Source organism: Centruroides sculpturatus, unplaced genomic scaffold (assembly GCF_000671375.1).
Source record: "Centruroides sculpturatus isolate CEXI.00-Female unplaced genomic scaffold, Cexi_2.0 scaffold1043, whole genome shotgun sequence".
NCBI lineage: Eukaryota > Metazoa > Arthropoda > Arachnida > Scorpiones > Buthidae > Centruroides > Centruroides sculpturatus.
Genome location: NW_019385264.1, coordinates 126,684 through 149,345, shown reverse-complemented (window position 1 = coordinate 149,345; position 22,662 = coordinate 126,684). Strand labels below are relative to the sequence as shown.

The 22,662-nt window shown below is 42.3% G+C and overlaps 1 protein-coding gene across 2 annotated transcripts in view; it reads right to left on the bottom strand.

Moving 5' to 3' along the window:
• Positions 1-22,662, bottom strand: part of LOC111636865 (serine/arginine repetitive matrix protein 2-like) — a 71,526-nt gene that overhangs the window by 11,120 nt on the left and 37,744 nt on the right. For both annotated transcript variants that reach the window (XM_023382256.1, XM_023382255.1), the window contains exon 4: positions 16,243-16,353. In XM_023382256.1, coding sequence (XP_023238024.1) covers positions 16,243-16,353 — 111 coding nt within the window. The remainder of the gene's footprint in view (positions 1-16,242; positions 16,354-22,662) is intronic.

Sequence of the window (22,662 nt, the reverse complement as noted above, 5' to 3'; positions counted from 1 at the left end):
ACAAAAATGAAAATTTGTGAATTGGCAAAGAAGTTTGATCTACCGGAATTGTCGGTCAGAACAATTATAAAAGGCAAAGAAAAAATTCTCGAAGCTGCGAAAAATGCTCGATCTTTAAATTCCAGCATCATTCGTAAACGTCACGGTATTATCGCCGAGATGGAAACAATGTTAAAATTATGGCGTAATAATCGAGTAAATGTGAAAAAATTGTAAAATACTATAAGCCTAATTTGTTATACATATGTATTATCTAAGTTTTTATCAAACATTTTTTTCTACATTATTGTTTTCTTTAGTCTCCGGCCCCAATTAAAAATGATTTGTATGTATTTATATGCGAAATTATACCCCGACCTACGCGGTTACCGCTCGGTCCCACTTATCGCGTAAGTTCGGGATATTACTGTATATGTTAACATTATTTATAAGGCTACTTTTCCTAATAGGACAATTGTAACCTTCTTTATTATAAACTAATTTTAGTTCGTTTCTTATTTTTTCGTATCGCATACAGTCAAATAAGATGTGCGTGGATGTTTCTCTTACCCCACAAATCTCACAGTTTCATACGGTAAGTCTATTTGATATTAATATTTAAATCGGATAGTAATACAGCGTATAAACGAAATATATTAGTGTACAAATAAAGCTTATTAGCTCGCCGACCGCCATAGTTCGAACGCTATCGTCCCTCGTGATCTTTACGACGACATCGCTAAACGGCCTTCCTATTGGTCTAACTTTTGCCGTTCCGCTTTCCGCCACGGCAAAAGTGACGTCATTTTGCCATTCCGTCGACGCACGCGAGTACCAGGCTTAACAGGCAGTCCGGCAAGTCGGCCGTATATACCTTCAACAGAGGCAGATGTCGATTGTCTGCGGTCGCTGGCGGTCGGCTCGTCCAACAAACCTAACCTATCCCTCCGGGAGATGACGGATGCGCTGCGAAAAGCTTTCCGTTGCTCAAAACATCTTTCTCTTCGATGAACACTCGTAATTTCATCCACTCTCTGCATCTATTACGAAGGAGACTCGATGCGTGTTTTCTTATCTTTCACTACTTCTAGCAAGTTCATTTTCAAAATGGAAGTTAAGCAGGCGACACCGTAGTTGCTATACCGCCATCTTGCGATAACATCTGCGAACCATTAAAAAAAGCACTGCGATAACTTTCCCGTTGAACTCGTCTCGGTCCCCTCAGTTATATTTGAAGTGAGGGGACCGAGACGAGTTCAACGGGGAAGTTATCGCAGTGCTTTTTTTAATGGTTCGCAGATGTTATCGCAAGATGGCGGTATAGCAACTACGGTGTCGCCTGCTTAATATACTCAAAGTGCCGAAATTCCATAGGTGGTAATAATCTATAGTACAGCCCTTTTCGCGGTTAAGGCCCCCCAAATTAGGCGGCTTCCTCCGCGACCGTTAACCGTCGGCGTTATATAGTTTTAGGGGATCTCCGGCCCAATTCCGTTTGGACAGAGAGCTCGAACTATTTTACAGACGAGAGAAAAACGGGCCGGTGGTAAAAGCCCGGCCTTCCGGGCAGAATTTTCGCTGGGAGGTTCGAATGGAGAAGGATTTTCCGTAGTAAAATAACAATATGGTAGAGTACCCGAAACCCGGACTCTCCACGTCCCGTTCGAAACAAAAAATCGGCAACCCTTTCCCTTAGCCATAGAGTGGTGTCGGTGGTTTATCTAACTTTCGGGTGCCGGGTTCCGAACGGAATTCCAAATTTTGTGCCAAAACGCTAACAAAGTTCGACCTTTCGAACTTAAAAACCGGGCGAGAACTAAAGAACGAGACGGCAAAAAGATGTATTTAATGGAATATCGTCCGGTCGAGACCGTTAGAAATTCTCTTTTTCCAAACGGTAAACGTTAAAGGCCGGGATTGTCGGAGAGTTTCCGAGTTAGGACGGCCCCGGGTCGAAGGTCGACGTCCTAACTCGGGCCGAACACCCACCGTAATCCAGCTTTTCCCCGACATTTTAGGCAATTCCCGGGAATTTATCCAACCCGTCCGAGCCTTCCGGCCCGCGGCCGACTCCTATCTCCCGGTGGGCCTTTCGTTACGCCGGGCGTAAAATCGCCCTCTTCCCCGATTAAAAGGCTAAAAACGAAATAAAAAGGCAAGAACGAGACTTACCGCCCGCGATCCGCCGGAGACTGTCGGTCGGGTCGGCGCGGTACGGGCGGGCCGTTTACTCAGTCTCTTTGCACAGCCGGAGCCTTGTTTACCCGGCGACGCCGGCGGGACCCTTCCGCCCGCTCCGGGCGAGCCGAGGTAATTTTTCACCGCTTCGTACGTACGAGTTAGACCGTTGTAAAGAGAAACGAACCCCACTCTTTCTCCCCCGCGCCTAGTCTACTTCTTACGTACTGTACGTGGGAACGGTTGCCGGCTAAAGGGGCCCGCCTCCCCGTGAGGGGTAACGAAAGGCTTTCCGAAAATCCGCGTTCCCAAACGGTGCCGAACGAACCCGAGGACCGGAGCAAAACGCCGGACGGCGTTCCGGAAATTAACGTAAGCGCGGCCTTGATTATAGCCGCGGATAATCGATTAATTGCCACCTCCGAAAGTACCGTATTACGCGTTAATATTAATTTTAGTTATGCTTTTTTACCAAGTATCGTCGTCTTCCGGCTCTTTGTCCTCCGTCCGGTATTTATTTACTTCTGGTGTCAAAATATTTTTACCGACGACCTTTTTGTTCCGGCGCGTCAGCATTAGCGTAATTCGTACGAATATTAAATTACGTAAGAAGTGCGACTCCCGATACTCATTAATCGCGGGATCGTATATCGCTCCTCCGTGCAGGATGCAGTTTTTCTACCGCCAGTAAGGCACTAGCGTAAAAACCAGACTAAAGCCGTTGGCCTTTCCAAGTGGCGGTACCGTCGGCGGGAAACCGAGCTTTTACGTACGTTGTCTCGGGGCAACTTGGAACAGACCCGCAACTAATAGATCTAGAAAGATTTATCGCGTATCCCTATTGTAATAACGAATGCCAAAGGAAAATCCTTCTATTTAGACTAGTATATATTGAAAATGCTAAAAGTGTAAGTGCAGTATAGTACCTTAATTTACATACCAAAGTAAAGATATTATTTTTACTACATTTGTAATTATAGTAGAAAAAATGGCACAATATAGTTATCGTCCTTATATCGAGACAATAGTAACTTCGATAGTACCGTCCGAGTAAAACATTTGGCTAGCGGAGCGCAAAGGCAAACGGTTAAGCCATTAAAAGTATTTGCGGCCGGGGTTTTTACGCTAGCGGAGTCTCGGCCTAAGGCCAGGAACACGCGCGCGTAATCTAGCATAAAAGAGAAAACGTAAAAATTCTGGCCGAAACAGAACTGAAAATCGAGTAGAGCGTGTCTCCACTTTTTACGCCGAAATTCCTCCAATAAAGACAAGTCTTTTCTGTGACGTGAAAGTAGACACGTGGTTTTTATTCTAACAATGGCGGCAATGAGGGTTAACCCTACAATTGTGACAGTCTGGAAAAAACGAAAGATAAATGAAATAGAGGAGTTTATCGAATCCGTTCGACCACATCAGTATTTGAACAACGTTTATGGTTGGCCGTAGGTGCTAAATTTCAAACAACAGGTAGGTCAAGTACAGGGGTCGGCAACCTTTTCAGTCGGAAGAGCCAAAAATTACAATTTACAAAATTTCCAAGTTTTTAGAGCCACAAAATTTTTTCTTGCCAACAATAAATAGTACTCGCATAAATAAAGTTTTTTGATAAAAAAAAACTAATCTATTTATTCATAAAAAAAAGATCTATTTATTCATATATAAGTAGTGTTTTTCACAACAAATTAAATAATAGAAACAACCGACGACGGCGTCATTCGAGAGTTTCCGACGGACTGACGACAGTGACGACGCGTGTCACGGGGGAGGGGTGCGGTGAAAAGCGAGTACAAGTGGCTGAGAGATAGAATCGGTGCCGAATCCTCGTTAATCGATTCAGAACGATTTTTAAATGTTTTTTTTTTTATAAAATAAATATTTGCGTATGGAAGTAAAGAGCCGCAGCTTCGCATCCAAAGAGCCGCGTGTGGCTCGAAAGCCGCAGGTTGCCGACCCCTGGTCTAGTATAATCGATATAGAGGCCTAGTATTTAGATGACGCGTTCTTTATTTGAATACGAGTCTACTAATTAAATTTTCTATATCATAGCGGAAGAAGCGGAGAAAAACCGGAAGGTACAAAGGGATAGATATACGAGAGAAAAAAATTAATATAAAATGTAGCGCCGTTAGTGGCAGTGGGGTTTCCTATTCGCGTGTTCTGGCGTAAAACAGAAACTGAACCGGAAGCTCATTTCTGATTCAGTTTTCTGCCACACAACTTTACGCGCGTGTTCTTGACCTAGCGACGAAACGTTAAAACCCGCGGTCGACGGTAATCTCCTCCCACCCGTCCCGCGTTGGGTGATATAAGGAACTAACGGGACAAAAGTAAAAGTGCCAAACCGTACGCGACTGGCCCGTTTACGCATTACGAGAGAATGTCACCCGTAATTTAAAATACCGGCAAAAACGACAAAAGTTGGAGAAATCGTCCACCGTCGAGTATAATTAAGACCGTCCGGAAAAGTATTAACCGGTATTAAGCCATCTGGAAACCGGCCACGTATATTCTCTCCGCCAAGCTTCGGCTTTAATTACCTGCCCCCGGTTAACCGAATCGCGGTGTTAACATTTATCCGCTACCGCTATTAGGGAGGATAAAACCGGACCTAAAGACGAAACACGCCTTTCTATCACCGACAGAATTTGGACGGCGGCAAAGGACCGAGTCGAAACAGAGCTGGGGAAGAAAACTTCCCAGACGCTATAATTACCACGTCTTCGGCGCGTACACCGAATTTTGCTTACCACAAAAACCACAGGGACTAAATCTTAGACCCGTTTCCGCCGGAAGAAAAGTCCGTACGAATTTATTTGCGAGAAATTATAAATAAGAATTTTACTTTAAAGGTAAATGGCGGCAGACCCTAAGCTAGAATCGTGTCGCTGCCCACCGTGCGTCCGAAAGAGTAAATGACGTAAACGCGACGGAAATCGATAATAATTAACCAGGCGCAAATTATCCATGTCTGCCGCCCTAACTTCTCGGACAAAGAAAGGGTCCCTTTACGTCTTTGGAAAAATATCCCCGCCGTCCGCGGCCCCGCCCGGGAGGCGAAAACTCTTTCCAGAAGTACGGCGGACGGACGGAGAGTCTCCTCCAATCCCCGGCCGGTGGGAGGAGTCCGGCTCCGAACCGCCTCCGCCGACGGGAAGGCTTCCTCTCGGCCGCATTTCACCCTGTTCTCAATTGTTTTCCTTTTAAAACGTCTCCGATTTGCCTAATTTTCTACTCGAATCCACGCCACCGCAAGTTGGCCCAGGGTTAATCGGATCTTCCCGCCTCCGGTCCGTTGTACGGATTCCGGGGAAAAATCTACTCCCGAACTTTAACGTTTTTGGATCTGGGCCCGCGCGGAAGCGCCGTTTTGTCGGTCTTACGGCGTCCGACGGGCCGGCGAAAGCCGCCTCCTCCCGACATTTTCCGCATTCCGGTTTTAAAAGGAGTGGGCCATCGTTCCGTGCGTTTTTTTAACGGAAAGTGGCATCCGGTGGGAAATAAAATAAGGAAGCTTCGAAAGTTACAGCTGCCGCTTTGGTGGCACCGCCGGGAACCCGGACCGTGGGCGATATCGTTTTCTGTCAAATTTTCTTTCTCCGCCCTCCAAAATAATCGTTTTGTACTTTCGATTACCTTTTTACCAATGGAATATTTATTTAACACAAATATTGGCACCGTGCAATTTTAATGCGTTTTGACATTAGAGAAAAATTGCCGAGTACGGCCTATCCGAAAGTATTTGACGTCCGAAATATAAAAAGGAGCGGAAAATAATTTAACGTAGAACTGAAGGAAAACCGCGGTTTCTCCTACGTCGATAAAAAAAACCCAGCAATAATGAAAGAAAAGCCAGTAACAACCAATTATAGCGAAATGTGCTAATTCAGTTACGAATAATATTAAAAACAACTACGGATGCGTGTATTATTATAAATGAGGAATACAAAATATATATAAATGAACATCTTACTCCCTATCGTAGGAATATTTTCTATAAAACCAGGAAAGATGTTGTATACGCGGACAAATGGTGGAAAAGAATACTTCTTTCCCTCTAATTCGGATACCGACATTGGAAATTATCGGAACGATACATAGAAAGACGAGGGGGTTGGAATAACAAATATTTAGAAATAGTTAAAGAACAACTGGCTTTTTGCCAGGCTCGGACAAAACGACCGAAATGAAAGAATGGAAAGAAAACTTAAACAAGGCGGAGACGTAACAACAACTATATAGATATAGTTATCGGTAAGTTGACCACGTTCCCCGTCTACGGACTTGGCAATTTTTCTCCGTGTTATAAATCGACTAAATATGGAAAATATAAATTACAAATAATTGGTGATTTCCACGACAACTGTACGGATACTCCTCGATAGACTACGGTCTAACACATGTTAGCCAGTGTGAACTCTTAATACACCGACCATCTACCTATCGTCGTTTTACTCTCGAGAGATACGCCAGAGTAAAGCCACCTACCGAAAAATCAATAACGCCTCTATTTACCTCCGCAATTATTTTTATACTCAACTACTTGTATACTATCTTACCGGTTTTTATTGACAAAGAAAGAATTCCTAAAGAATTTTATATCTGATGGCACGCCGACATTATTTAAGAAAGAGAGGATATAAATAACTGGAATGAAGAGAGTTTTTTGTTTTCTAACGTCTGATTTGTGGAAAACAATTCAAACCTTACCCTTCGAGGTAACCGAGACAAAGATCGATTAAATTATAAGGGGAAAACAACTACACATCCATCGTACGTAATACTTTCTTTTTGGAAACAGTTTTTAAATATTGAAATTCTAATATATACATCAGACATCTTAGCTCGACCGTTATCGCATCCGATAAATAAATCTTTCGAAAATGGCATTTTTCCACAAAAGTTTTGCCGTCGTATAAGGATATAAACAAATTGGCAGTAATCAATACGCTCTGTTGCATTAAAACACAACTGGATAAATCAAATGTAGTAATATCAGTGTTCGACGGCTGCAATTAAAATTACAAACTGTTGGCCTAAGAGAAATTCCTTTAACTTGGTTAAACGGAACTTACTACGTTCAAATTCTACGGGTTATTTCCGGTTCATTTAAGCCAAACAAGATCCGCTTTTTAATGTCGATATATACAGCCAATGATCGATTAACCAACATAATCCGTTCGAGACTTTGTTCGCTATCCGATTATCCATTTACCATAGCTTTTTATGGCAATTTGATTAATTCGTTCCGGAGACCCAAAAAATAAAAAATATACCCTTTCTTACTACGTTTATATATAAAAATGAACGTGTGTGTCCCTATATTTCACTTTTCAGCCAAAACTACGCATCGCGCATGAATGGTGGTTGTATGTGGTAGTAGCCCCGAGTCTCCATTCGTGCACTACGGTGGTTGCGTCTCGATAGCTATAAGGGTGCGGGAGATATGGGCTTGAAAGTGGTTAAAAGTGGAAGATTCTCTATTTCGATTTTAAAAATTTTCGATTATAGAACGATTGTAAACGTTGCAGAAAATTGATCAAATTGAAAATAGTTCGTTTGACTGGACGTAAAAATTCTCTAATTAGTCTGGAAACGGGGACATAATTCTTGCATTCTGTGAAAACGGGTAAGATTAGCTATAATGTAATTATCTTAATCTTCACTATCGTTACTTTTTGCCCAGCCAAGCGGGTCCTTGCAGCTAGTGTAATAATAAAAATACATATATACGCAGTCTTGCGTGTTAATTAGTCATGTTTTTTCCGCTTTGCTTCTCTCTCTTCTTTAGGATTTTTCGGAAGTAGCAATTGTAGACATCCCCGAGCCTATTAACCCTAACCTGGTTTGGACGCCATTCTAAGACCGTTGTTCCGACATTCTCCTACTTCTTCAAAAGATGTTTAACAGCAGATATCGGCGTTAATCCTATTTTTCAGAAGATAATATATCTCTCCAACTTTCTGCTTCTATTATTAGCTCTTCCATGTTCTTTATTTCTCAGATGCGATTTTTGTTACTCCTTTAGCCGCTCGAATCTTCTCGATTATACTGTATCTTTCTTAGATAAGATTGAACCGCGGCCTACTGGAGACCCGTTCGAGCCATACTGCCCAGCAACATCGGACATCCTCTGTCCACTCTCGCTTTTCGAAAATAAAAACCCACGCAAAACTTAACGCGTGCCCGCCCGACAGTCTGGCGAATACTACAAAAGAATTGTTTCTGTCAGAAAAATAAGAAAATTGGAATTACGAGGGAGAGTTTCCAAGTTCGGAGGAATACTATCCGATCGGTATATACCGGGTCGAGCGTCGATGTCGACGTCTCCCGCGCTCCGAAAAGTACGAATTGTTGCCCGAAGACGAGGGAAGACCAATCGGTAGTCATTATTTTATGTCGCTTCTTCTCGTGTTCGTTATCCTGACAAAAATCTTTCGCAAAACTGTTCGTTATCCGATCACCCACGAAACTGTGAATCAATCATCTGTTCAATTGGGGGAAGTGGTGCGAGATGGGACCACGGGGTAAGACGGAGTCGTCTGTTTATTCGTAATTAACGCGCTTTCATCTAGCCGTTATTTGGGGAACTAAATTTCAACCTCAAAAGGGATCGCGGGACGAGAATCGCTCTCTGTTCGGAAGTATGGCACGTTTTCCACGTTTCGGCAAGACTTCATCTAATTTTACGTCCGCTACAAAGTTTCTACAAAGTAGGCATCATTGCCAACCTTTACATTACCTTTTACACGAAGATATGGTATTCGAAGTAACCTTTAAGGCTGTAATTGTTTAGTTTTGAAATAAAGTTGATCCGTGTTTGCAGTCGGTACGAGTATGTCCACAAATATGGCCAACGAATCCAGAAGTATTTTCGCAGGCAGTCGGGCCCAGTCTGCAGCGGGACACACGGGATGCTCGTTTTGGGACAACCAAAACCACGAAGGAGGAGGTATGCCTAATCTGGGTGCAGAAACGGTCACCGATTACACCACTACAAGTTGATCTACTCATTCAGTTTTTACTCGAGTCTGTCCCACAGAAATAATGCAACAATAACAAGAAACAAACGACAAACGACACAGAATGTGGAGGGTTATACTCCGCATCTGCGGAGAGTTGGGCTAAATGTAGCCGTTGCGATAAATGGGCGATCCGTTCTTGCGCCAATATTGAAGAAAACGACAGTTTAACCATTTTAATTTGTCCTCCTCGAATATAAAAATAATGTCCCCGTCTTATCTTACCCCACGGGTGGGGCGAGATGGCGCATTTACATATAATTTTAAAATATTCAATTTTCTTATTTTTAAGAACTTTTTCAAAGATTAAATTTTGTATCGTGTATTACCAAATGTTGTAGTTGCCGTCTGGTGACTTTTCAAACCTTAAAGTCCTCACTTCTCCTATATCAAAAGATGATATACTATGACGAAATGTAGCATTTCTTCAAGAGAATTTAAATAGCCTTTTAAAATCATTAAACAATTATATGGAAAAAAATAGGTTGGTAATTAATAAAAACTTGTTTGCTTTGCCAATAGAAACAAAAAAGTTAACTCGAAATAACTGATAACCTGCGCTGGAACAGATCGCTCTATCATTAGCAAAGTATATTGGGATAAACTTTTTAAGTACGGTTGTACCGTATATGCACGGAATCCAAAATAACATACGCCATCAACAAACCATAATGTACACTTTAGGCAATTCTACCGCACCGACAGTATTGATAGGATAAGCCAGTCCTGTTAGACAGTTATAAATATATAAAGGCTAACGATCTCGGAAATAGCATCGATATAATCTTCCAATGGTTACACTTGGAAAATCTGCACCGATCTTCCAAATGATTTCCTATTGGAATCGAGTTAGAAAATCTTCAAAAAACCACGTGAAAAACTTAAGTTAATAAAACTAAAAGGACTGGTGAAAATTTTCAGCTGGCGTCTTGGTTATTTTTGTTGTAAGACACTGGGCCACAATGTCTTTTGGAAAATAAAGAATTCCGTCAAATCCGGGAGAAATTTCTCTTCCAAAACGGTTATTACACGCTTCTACTGGATAATTACCGTAGTAGCCAAAAGCGGAAACTAAGCCCACGATACCGTAAATGGCCGAGCGTATCCGGATATTCTGTGGCATTTATCGAAGAAAAAGCACGGAACGTCCGTCTAAATTATTTGTCTGGCACCTGCAACCATAAAATTCTGTCGTGCCAATTTTTCAGTTAAATACATATTAAGTTTTGAGAGAAAACCGAGCAAGTTTCCGTAATATTTAACCCAAATTAGTTACGCGCCGTCGAAATACACAATCGATATCTTCCACGGGCGACCAAATACTTTTGGCACGGGGCAACGTAACGGCACCTCGCGGGAAGGGGAAGACGGTGTCGCCAAGCTCAATAACGTCCCTAAATTTACACGTTTCCCGACGCCCGCGTACAAAACTCTCAGTCCTCTGTATTGGCCGGAAAGTAAAACGGGAAACTTCGCCTTGCCGGCAAAATATTAATTACGCCGAGGGTAGACCCCACGGACCGACTCCCGTTCGACCGCCCGGGTAAACGTTCCGAGAAGGCGTCGCCCGCGCCGATTTGCGCTTCGACTCGACCCCTAGAACGAAAGCGGCGAAGTCCGCGGAAGACGGGCGACTTACCCGCCACGCCCGCTTCTTCGCTATCGTCTCGAACCGGAACCCACTTCTACCCGAATTAAACTACAGAAAACCTACCCAAACGCCGGGTTCCCGCTGCCGATAAACGCGTTTTAAGCCAAAACGGAAAACCTCCCGCTTTTCCTTTCGCTCGGCGCCCGGCCCAAAAGACGGTACTTTCCGCCGCGACGGGTCGCGGCGGAAAACGCCTGACGCTTCCTCGCCCCCTTCTTTTCGGGGGACGCCATCCGCCGATCGACTCTAGGCCGCCGGTACCGCTGCACCGCGGCGTTTTCTTCCCGGAGGAGGCCAATTCGGCGGGGAGAGAGAACCGCGGAGGAAAGACCCCGGCCGAACAGGCCGCAGAGGGGAGACCGCCGTCCGGTCCTCCCCTCCTCCCGGCGGTGGGGTGGGTGAGAACGGGACGCGGAGCGGCGCGGCGCGGCGGCGGACCTTACCTGACCACGCTGCGGAGGGTGGACCTGGCCCTGTTGCCGGCCATTCCGGAAGCCACCAGCGCCCGGAAAGTTCCTTTCCACAGCCTTTCGAAGATGACCTCGCCGTCGACGGGACGGTGGGGCGGGCGACGGCCGCCGCGGCCCGACATGGGCGGCCGAGGGAGCGCCCGGAAGAGAGGGACGACTTGGAAGACTTGCGCGCGGAGGCGGAGGACCCGGCCTTTCGGGTCCCCGACGCTCTAAGGCCAGAAAATGGAAGACTGCGTGCGGGCCGGGCCCGCTTCGGCCGGCCGGAGGTCCGGTCGACGGAAGCCGGGGAAACCGGCCGCGGGATCAGACGGAGCGACGACTCGCAGACGGAGGGCGACCCCGCCCGAGGAGACGGTCTCGGGGTCCGAATCCCGCCCAGGCCATTGTGGAAGACGGGGAAGCGGACGACGACGCCCGGTGGCCTTCTGCCGGACCGTCCGCCGATGCACTGACCGGCCGACGTCGTCTCGCCCGACTCCTCTCCTTCCCGCGCCCGCCATTGGCCGGGTGGCGGCGGGCCCGGCCAATGGCGGCCGAGGAGAAAATCGATGGCGGCGCGGAAGACGGTTCCGTCGCCTCGGCCGGGTGGGCCGCGCAAAGGGGGAAAGTCGTCGGGATTAGACGACGGCCGGGATTAACGCTGTTTTACGAGTCCGGGGTGCGGAGAAACGTGCCCGAAAGGCGACGGGCGGCAGAGATAAGAAAAGTCTCCGGCGCCCGACTCCCTTTCCCGCGCGGCAATTTCCATTCCCGAAAGCGGAGGGGAGAAAGGCGAACGGCTCCCCCAACGAAAACCGACCAGCCTAATTAAAATTCCCCGGAGGAGGGCGCGCTCTTTCCTCTCTTCTCGAATTAATTCCGTTCGGGATGCGGCGGAGGGGAAATCTCCCGGCTCCGCTTCGATCTATCGGGCCAGGCGCGCGGAAACGACGGAGGAGGAAACGCCACGTCACGGGGTCGAACGCCGGTCCCCGAGCCGCGTCTTAACGCTTTTTTTCGTCGGTGTTTGTTCACGGCAAGGGAGGAAGTCTTTTGATTCGCTCCGCGGCGGACGAGACGGGGAAAACGGCGCGGGTCTCGGAGGGAGGTCGGGTTCCGGCGGCGGGGACGACGCGCGATTAATCCTTTTATTTCTGCCGGGGGAGCGGGCGGCGGAAGACGTTTCCGGTCGTTCCCCGCCCGACGGACGTTGCGGTTAGGACGAAAACGGACGATTTTTCTTTAGAAATTCGGTAGGCGCAGAAGAAACGTCTTTAAAAAGACGGCTTTCCGCGCCGAGGAACAGAGTGCTCGGTCGGGGACGGAAGGTGCGGGTCTACAAGCCGTAAAGTGCAAACGGGCGGAAGAATCCGTCCACCCGGCTAACGACTACACCCGCGACCGTTCCGACGCGGCAAAATTTAAACAGGTGGCGGACGACGGGCCAATCTCTCTCTGCAAATCGGCTTCCGACTATAAAATGAACTTTCCGCTAACCAAATCGTTATTTATTAACAACACTGGCGGCGGCCTTAAACCGGAAATAAATGCCGGTAAAATAAAGTTCCGGGTCGTTTCTAACGGAAAGAAAATCCCAAATCGTCGATATTTTAGTTAAATCTTTCCCACCTAATGGAAGGGCGCGACCGCCTTCCCCGGGACCTAAACGGTAGGGCGGCGCGTTACCTCCCCGCCACCCAGCCGGAAGGCCGAGGAGTGGGGGGCGACTGGGCCCGGAATTTTTATGGTGATTTAGTCGGAGTTTTGGCCGCCAAAATTTAACGGTCACCGTCCCCGGTGTACTTGGGGTATTTTGGACAGAGGGCGCGGGACTTATTAAGCCGGAAAGAGGGAGAAGGAAACCGTGAACGTCCGTACCTAGAGAAAAGCCCCGAAATTTTTTCATTTTTATAAGTAAAAACGTGCGGCGGAAGACGACAATTTTGCCGACTCGGCCGCGGGCGCCTTTGGCTCTTATTAACGTTGGAGCGTCGGAAATCGTAATTCGAAAATGAAATTTTTAATTTTATTCGCTCGAATGCGATTTTTCTTTAGAAATTCGGTAGGTGCCGAAGAAACGTCTTTAAAAAGACGGCTTTCAGCGCCGGGGAACAGAGTGCTCTTCCGGTTAACCGCTATTTATTGAATGGAGAAATTCGACCTGCCGAAATACGTAAACGGCGCGATAATTTGCCAACCTCTCGCCGCCGTTCGACTTTTGCAGCGGTCGTCCTCCCTAAGGAATACTCCGGAAGACGGAAAGGGAGTCGATAGGCGTCAAAAGCGGCCCGGTTCTAACGCGCTTTTAACGCCGATCGATGGCAGATTCCGGCCATTAATTATGGCCGCCGGGGAAAATGTCCGGGTTTTGAGAAAATTTGGCCCTTCTCCGGTAATTAGTGTTTTAATAACGCGACCGCGCAACGGTAACGGACGATCGTAGGCAAAATAAAACGTAGACGATATGACTAATACAGCCATTCCATCTGGCGGGAGACCCACCGGAAAGAATTTGTCCGTACAGGATAGGTTAAGCTGGACACCGGTCGAATGTAGGGCCCCGTATTTACCAAACAAGCTCGGAAGTTAAATTTCATACAAGTTTTCCATTAATTCTGATAAATTTAAATAATACGGAATATCTAAATCTGTTAAACGAAGATTAGTATTTCGCCACCGAAATTAGTCATAACAGACTAAATAAAGTCGAAGAAATTTTCCCTTAATACAATAAATGATTAGTTGTTCGAAATACACCAATAAATAACAATTGTTTAATAATGTTTATATCTGTTTTAAGCTATTTAATTTGTGTTTACCGTAAAATTCAATTTAGTAAACAGAAACAATAATTTTTACATAAATTGAGTGTAAATACAAAATAACGACTGGTAAAAAGTTGATGTTTTAGAAGAAAAACACGTACTGTCTTCTTAGCCAAGGCAGGTGCATACTTTTCCGCCATTTGAAGTAATATCACGACACGAATATTAGATATAGGTGAAATACGAGAGACAAACATTTGTTTCCGTCAAATAAATTATCAATTAAATAGGTTTATTTAGGAAAATTCAATTGTCGATAACCCAGCTGAAATATAAACGCGTTTACAAATTATGGCAATTTTCTGTTTTTATACACGTTACCATGCTATATTCTAGGAAACCGTCTTTAATACAGAAAGGGTAACGAAGGATCGTCGGCCATTGTAATTAATTATACCAAAAAACATTTCACCGCAACAATATTTTACGTAAATGTAAGTAAATTTTATTATAATTTAGATAAAAAGACATCTTTTTTTTCCACGTTTACTATACGATCAGCGCTCGTTGTTAATGAAAAACGTATTAAAAATTAATAACAATTTAATTTTTTGGATCCGCCCCTGGTCCGCATTCCTTTTGATAACTTTTTCGATTATCGGAAAGACGTAACCGGGCCACCGTAAGAGGGGAATTAAACCAGAAATGGTAGGCTATAAAACATAGAACGAAGAAAAGAACAAATTTAGATAAAGTTATACCGGGCCATCGTCGTCCGTCCGTCTCGACAACGGAGTTAAACGAAATAAGAGACCTTAGGAAGGCATGTCATTTACGAAAGTGGCGTAATTTCGACCGGAAACTTCCCCCGAAAGGTGTTAGCTAGGTGACCGGCACGACTCCGTTGCTAAAGGAAAAGTAAGATGTACGGGGGCGAGACGAATTCCGGGTGGAGAGTATATATTTTGAATTAAATAAATTAAAAATACGAATGAAAATTGCTCGCTCTCTTCTATAAGTATGTAAAGATATATTTTATAATATGACGGATTTGCCTACGTTTCGTCCGAGCGTTTAGTTGTGTTTTATTTATTTATTACGTATTAGCGAAACGACCACTATTTGACCCAGCGATACGGGCGAACGTGCCTAAAAACTTTACAACGGCATTTGCTGTCCGGGCAAAAAAATTATTAATAACGGCTCGTACCCACGTCGTTCTTTACTGGTAGAACGAGCCGTAGGACGACGTTTCGATTTGCCGGGGAAGCACAAGGGTAAACGCTCGTTAATTTATAAAGTATTCGACAGTTAATTTTCTCCTTTAAATTAATTATTTACTTATACCGTCGTAGACACGCCACACACCCTAAATGAATTTAATTACAAACACCAAAAAATAAAGTAATATAAAAAACTAACACTTTATAATAATCAAGAATTGACTAAAGAACGAAATAATAATAATAATCACAGATGAAAAATAAAAACGATAAGCTAGTTTTTTATCTGCATAGGAAATTATTATCCTAATTCATTTGCTAGATTACAGTTATTTTTGTCACGCGGCGGGACAAATCCCAAACTAGTTAATAATTGTTATAATTGCATTAAACGAAAGAAAAATTTTAACTCGGCTATCCGGATATGCCTTTGTTTTTGTTGGCCAAAGCCATATAATTACGGCCCGATTAAGACCAAACCCGGGCTAGTGACGGCACTTTTTCCTTCCCGCCGGGCAATTTAAAGGCGGACGCTTTCCTAGGCCCGGGCCACCCGGCCACCGTTCCCAAGGCGATTTTTCCCCGTCCGCGGCTCTCGGGCCGTTTCCGGGTGCCCCGATCCCACCGGGAGGTTTGTTCGTTTAGTTCTGGCAACGCAACACTCGGCCGATCTGACCTTTCCAGTAAAACTGGCTCCTATTTATAACTCCACGTGGCCGAACGCACGATCGAACTCCCAGTGTTCGAGGTACGAAAACCGGGAGGGGAATCTGACGCCGTTCCGCAAATTGGAGACGTTCAAAACGGGATAAATGAAGAATGGGGTAAAAATTGCAGCCGGGCACGACTACCGCCTGGCCGAAAATAATTGCCGGTTTGTAATTTCGCTTTATTACTTTTCTGCGGGTTAAATTTCGTAAATCCCATGCGAATCTATTTAAATGGAAAAAAAAACGATAATCGATTAAGACTTACATCGGTCGTCCTTGATCGTCTTTCGGAATCTCTCTCTCTCTGGTGTCCTCGATGTTGCTCAACATAAAACGAAAAGTGGCGACTTTTTCGTCGATTTCCTCTTGCGAATAACTGAAAAATGCAATTTATTTCTTATAAATTTACGCTTTCTTTCGGATAAGTAAATATTCCCAACCTTTTCTAAATCTATAGTATAGGCGCACCTTCTTACCGAAATAATTTGAATCTAGTCAATTCTCGCTGCCACGAAAACTTTTACGAAATACCCTTACCCACTTTCGCCGTTTCTTTGCGCGCTACCGTTCTATTACAGATTTCCCAGCCCGGGTGTACTTTAAAATAAACTTCACCTCTTTCTTCAGTTCGTCCCCGCATAAATACTAGTCTACTCTTTTCCGTCGACCCCTTCATTTTTCCGCATTTTGCGTCATATATCCGGTAAATTATTAAATCGTTAACGAATTTACTGCGCCGCAATTTTCAAATTGCCACCGTTAATCTCGACGACGCGCAGTGGGACCAAATCCCAAAAAGCTGGCCAAAAGTCGAAAAATAGAGTTTAAGTTCCGGTAATTTCTAGTCGTGGGTTCGGTTGGATAAGAGTCCGAAGGTCGAATTCTAGACTTTAGCGCCCCCTATCCCTTATACCCGCTATTGTAGTTTAGTCGAAAGGGGCCCCTCAATTGAGCTAGACGCGTCATGCAGTAAGCAAAGATTTCTACGCTATATTCGAGAGGGTGCCAAATTTCTAAAAATCAATCGAATTTAAATTTAAAAAATGGAATTTGCAGCCGCAAGTAAGTAGAATATTATTATGTAACACAAAATTGATAATAATACTTTGTGATAACAGTAAACGAATGATTCGTACGAAAATGAACGGAAGATTACAACAGAACATTTTAAACACGTAGAGAAAAGTTCATAAATTCTGTAGAGTTCCGCGACTGGACCGATCGCGTGTTGTAGATCGAACTATTATTGAATGAAAAAAGTTAAAACTAGCTGCAACTATCTGCAATTGTGTCATTGGTGCGAATTCTTGCAATGTAAAACATGGTTTTCTGAATTTTGTACATTAACGACGCTCTTTTTCTCGAATTTATCTGTGTGTTTTGAATATTGTTTGCGTGTAGCATATAAGCTTGAAATCAAACTGTGGCAAGCGCATAGTGATAAAGAAAATAAAGAAATGAGATTCTGAAAAACGAATATACAGAAGGGTTTCCGTATAGAATTGGGTCTAACAGTCGATCAATCAAAGCCCGGTTTCGGTAGCTCGAATGATGAGAATACCGCTCGACAATTTTTCGAAAACTCGAGCATTTCTGCCGCTATTACAGAGGTTGATGAGGACTCGATTAAGCGTTTCCGTGTCATATTGCAGACAATTTCGTGTAGCCACGAAATCGATTTCATAGAATTTCAAGATTGTGCCTTACAGACAGCTCGTTACTTTGTGCAGTTATATCCATGGTTCTGCGTGCCAACTTCGGCACATAAGATATTGATTCGTGGTGCAGAAGTGATAAATTCATCGGTATTGTCGATAGGGCAGATGTCCGAAGACGCTCAAGAGTCTACTAATAAATACATTAAAAAGTTTCGAGAAGATTTTGCAAGAAAAGTTTCCGAGTGAAAACAGTGGAAGACATTACGCCTATTATTAATATCCGATCCGTTTATTTCGAGTTTGCGCGAATTACCTCGAAAAAACTCAAAGTCGTTGCTTCCAGTTTTATTGTTAGTTGCGCCACGTATACCAGCAAGTACAGGAAGCTCCAGCGATTTCAAAGTTGAATCATCTGATTGCGAATCAAATTATTCTTTGGATGACGATGCGTGAACTTTTAATCAACCGATTGTCTGTATTATTGTATTAAACAATATATGGATTTATTTTGTACTTTTTTTTAAAAGTGGTTCGTGTTAAATCCGTCATTTTGTTTTTGTTTCAAATTTTGACTTCGGATTCGTAATCGGAAGTCAAATCGAGACTAGGTATGGAAAGCCCGAGGGCCGGGGTCCCGGATTAGTTAACTACATACCGACTTCCGGTCTAGACTCCTGCCGCGTTATTTCCATTCGGTACGCGTGCGTTTTTTTTAATTAAAAGATCATTAAAAATTGCAGCTCGGAATTGTGACGATTTCGCAAATAATTTTTCGTTCTTGTTCAAAAATTATCTGTAATTCGCGAAAAAACACTATCTCATTTTTCCATCCACCGCGTTAGAAGTCCCCTAAATAGACCCACGAGATAAATGATTCTTCTTTTTCTTTAATTAATCTTTAGCAATAACCATTCATTTTAGAGCTTATATAAATAAAGTTTTACGAAGCATACTTCAATTTAATCGTAGAATTTAATTACGGTATTCTATTTGTTGAAACGATGATCGTTAGGTTGTGTGCAGTTATTCCTTTCTTTGTTGACAGTATAGTTCGTAACATAAAGCAGTTTTAGATTTTCGTCAAATAAAAATATCTTATCGTTCCTTACTATTACACAATTATAAAAAACAACAGAGACCAACTTAACAGGATTCCAAAAATATAAAAGATTGCGGAAGACAGAGGCGTCATCCTTATTTAGTAGTCGCCAGGGTGGAGGAATATAAAGCCGGACTTATAATTAAGACCACGCAACACGGCAAATATAGCGCAGTCCAACGACGTTTAGTGGAATGAAGCTTAAATCATCAAACTGATAAATGACTCTAAACAAACTAAAACTATATATATATTAGAGAAACAAAGAAGCAACGTACAGAAAGGTATTGACATCGGAGATCGAAAAGCATTCCCAAAACATGGAGTTACTGTACTTTGGAATTTGAAAAAAAAACGTGCACAAATTTGAATGTATTTTTGGATTCGGAATGCATCCGTGAGAGTAAAGTCAATTTGTAAATTAAAACAAGAAAGTTGTCTGCCAGTGTTAAATGTGTGGGTAATTTCCTCAGAATTATCACGATGATTGGAGATAAGCAACGACAGTCAGCAAAAAGTAGGGATTTTTTGTGACCTTCACACCCAGACGTGAAAAAAAAAATCAGACATCGTTAGATATTGTGACTGCTGGTTTCCAGGAGGTGATTTACAAGATCCTGATTAGGCTAGAAAAAGTCTATGATAATACTAAAAAGCTAGATTTGGTCGACCAAAGATGCAATTGGACAACAAACACACACATTCTGAAGCATGTCCTCCATACAAAAGTCAGTTTCGATTTGTTTGGCCAAAAGATATGAGGTATCAGACAAAACTATGAAAAGGATAGTGTTTGACGTGGAACAAATGGAAAAGGTCTGCATAAGAAACAAATCCAAGTTGAAAACAGAGAGGAAGATAGAAACTCCGCTATTCACGCTCTTTAAAAGGACAGAGAGATGCTCTTTTCACAGTTTCACAGACAATGAAAGTTACTTTCTTTTCCTGCCTCCACATCCTACAACTTATTTTGTAAAGACAAAAGAAGTGATACATTACCTTCAAATTCTAGCAGAGTAATTTTTAATGATAATGTTTTTGATTGGATTAACTGTCCTTTCTTGGGAAACATCAAATAAAAAACAGGGATAAATTGTAAATTCAAATGTTACCAATATCCTGGATATAGCCAGTTAACAATAAGCTGCTAAGAGAAGAAATGATTAAGAAGAAATGGGGTGATGGCAGTAAAGGCAAATAAGACCAAGACTGCAGTTCTCACGTGGAAGTTGTATATTAGTACATCAAGGACACAGAATGCGATAAGGCACCTATGTGCTGGTTGGATATGTATGACATCATCTTCTCAATTGATAATGATTGATTGTATTTGTGAAAATGTATAAAATGACATCACATTGGATAAATGGTCATCCTCAACTATTTTGTTCAAACAGAAGCTATTTAAGTTTGTCACTGTGAATTTATTGTAGTATCCATATTGCATTTCAATGCACCGCGGCCGGTGCGTAATGCGATGCACCATTTTATCTTGGAAGTCCGACAATCATTCATAAAATCATAAATTCTGTATAAAAATAAAGTTGGAATACAGTAGAACCTCGATTATCCGGACTAATTGGGGATGAAGGTAGTCCGGATAAGGAAAAATCCGGATAATCGAAACAAATACCTTAATTTATCTTTTAATGATAATACAACACGTTTTCTTTTCGATGACATATCGATAATATTAAAAATAAATACTGTATTTAAATCGTGATCAAATTTTCAAGAAACAAACGTTCGTATTGAATTTGGACTACTACTGACCAGCGCTAACAGACTACCTATTGTTTAAAAGGCCCTCTGGTGGCGCAAGAAGACGGATTTTATAAAATAAAAAGCAGTTGAAACTGCATTTTTATGAATAAAAATTTGACAAACTATTTATCGTTTTATGACGAGTAAAATTTTTTCGTCGCGTTCGCGGCTTTTAAGTAATGCATAAACCTTCGAGGCGCGAGGCCCTTCGGACCGCGAGGCATAGGCGGTGGCCCACGTCGTCCATGCCTTACGCCGCCCTTGGTCATAGAAATGATGTAATTTGAGTATAAATTATTTATAAATACGTATGTCAAGTTATATTTTTATTATGACGTAAAATATATTTAAAAGTTTACGACCACTGGGTGAGACGTTGTTGAAACAAAAAAGTTATGCGTTCCATCACGTACATAAACAGTGTCGTAATTCGCCAAGTGCAAATCAGCAAATTCGTAAAATTTTTGTTTATTTTGAACAATCCGGATAATCGAAATTCCGGATAATCGAGGTTCTACTGTATAATAAATACACTATATGATATCTAGATTTAAATCTTGGTTAACCTAAAAAGAATTATTTGTTACAGCTGTTAAAAGCAAACAATTTCCATGTTCTAATTTACAAATTTATTTTACTCTCATGCATGCATTTTTCCCTTACTGGAATTCAAGACAAACCCTTTGCCATTCTTGTCTTGAAGGAGAAAAAAACTATGATGCAACAGATCGATCTTGATCGTCCAGACATTACAAGAAACACTATTGTAATCAGAAATGGCACTAGTTGACAGGTTCCCCAATTCAGTATTGTAATCATTTTCTTAATTTGGCTGCAGCATATGCAATAGTTAACATAAGACCAATGTGTAGAATCTTCACTATAACCATAATCCAACCAGAAAAAAAAAAATAACATCACTTTCACAAAACTAACATTTTCGATCAGGCATTGTCAAGTTTATAACAAAATTACAGTCAAACAGAATAAAACTTACAAATTTGAATAAAAAGAATGCATAATTTAATTGGAAGTCGCATATGAAGAAGCTTGTTAAGTTACACTCCTTAACTCATACAATTTAATATTGTCATACAGGAATGTATCTAAAGGAGTGAAGTAAAATTAATCACAAAGAACTGTCATTGCAGAGTTTATTTCAGATTGCAACCCCTCAGCAGCTGCTGACAATTTTTAAAACACTGCTCTTGGAAGGGTGCCACAAATATACAGTATATTGTATATTGAAATGTAATCTAAAGACTATGTAAAATATTGCCAAGTTAAAAAAATTTTATTTAAAAACTAGCTGCAAGGACCCTCTTTGCTGGGCAAAAAGTAACGATAGTGAAGATTAAGATAATTACATTATAGTCAATCATACCTGTTTTCACAGAATGCAAAAATTAGGTCCCGCGTTTCCAGATTAATTAGAGAATTTTTACACGAGTCTAAAAATATATTCGATTTCCCGCAAAAATGCAAAAAACTGCCTGTAAATCTTGCATGCCGCTTTATATTAACACTTCCTTTGTTACTCAACACTTCCATTGTTACACATCTTCGAAGTCAACCACTTTCAACCCCATATGAAAGAATTAGGTCCCAGTTTCCAGACTAATTTGAGAATTTTTACATCCAGTCAAACTATTTTCAATTTGATCAATTTTCTGCAACGTTTACAATCGTTCTATAATCAAACCAATTCAAATTCAAATTGGTTCGAACATTTTTAAAATCGAAATAGAACATCTTTGAAGTCAACCACTTTAAACCCCATATCTCCCACAACCTTATAGCTATCGAGACGAAACCACCATAGTGCACGAATGGAGACTTGGGGCTACTACCACATACAAACACCATTCATGTGCGATGTGTAGTTTTGGCTGAAAAGTGAAATATAAGGACACACACGTCCATATATATATATATATGAGCCGTTTATTTTGAAAATGGGGCAAGTCCAATTTTTGTTATTGCGAGATATTTAAAGGTTTGCATTTCAATAAATTTAAAAATATTGGTAAGTATTAATAGATATATTTTTAATATTTTGTGGTACCAGATAATGTAAGTTTATAATCCAATAGTGTTTACAGTGCTGACTAAAAAAAGTAAGAGTTTCATTATAACTAAATGGACTTGCCTCACTTTCAAAATT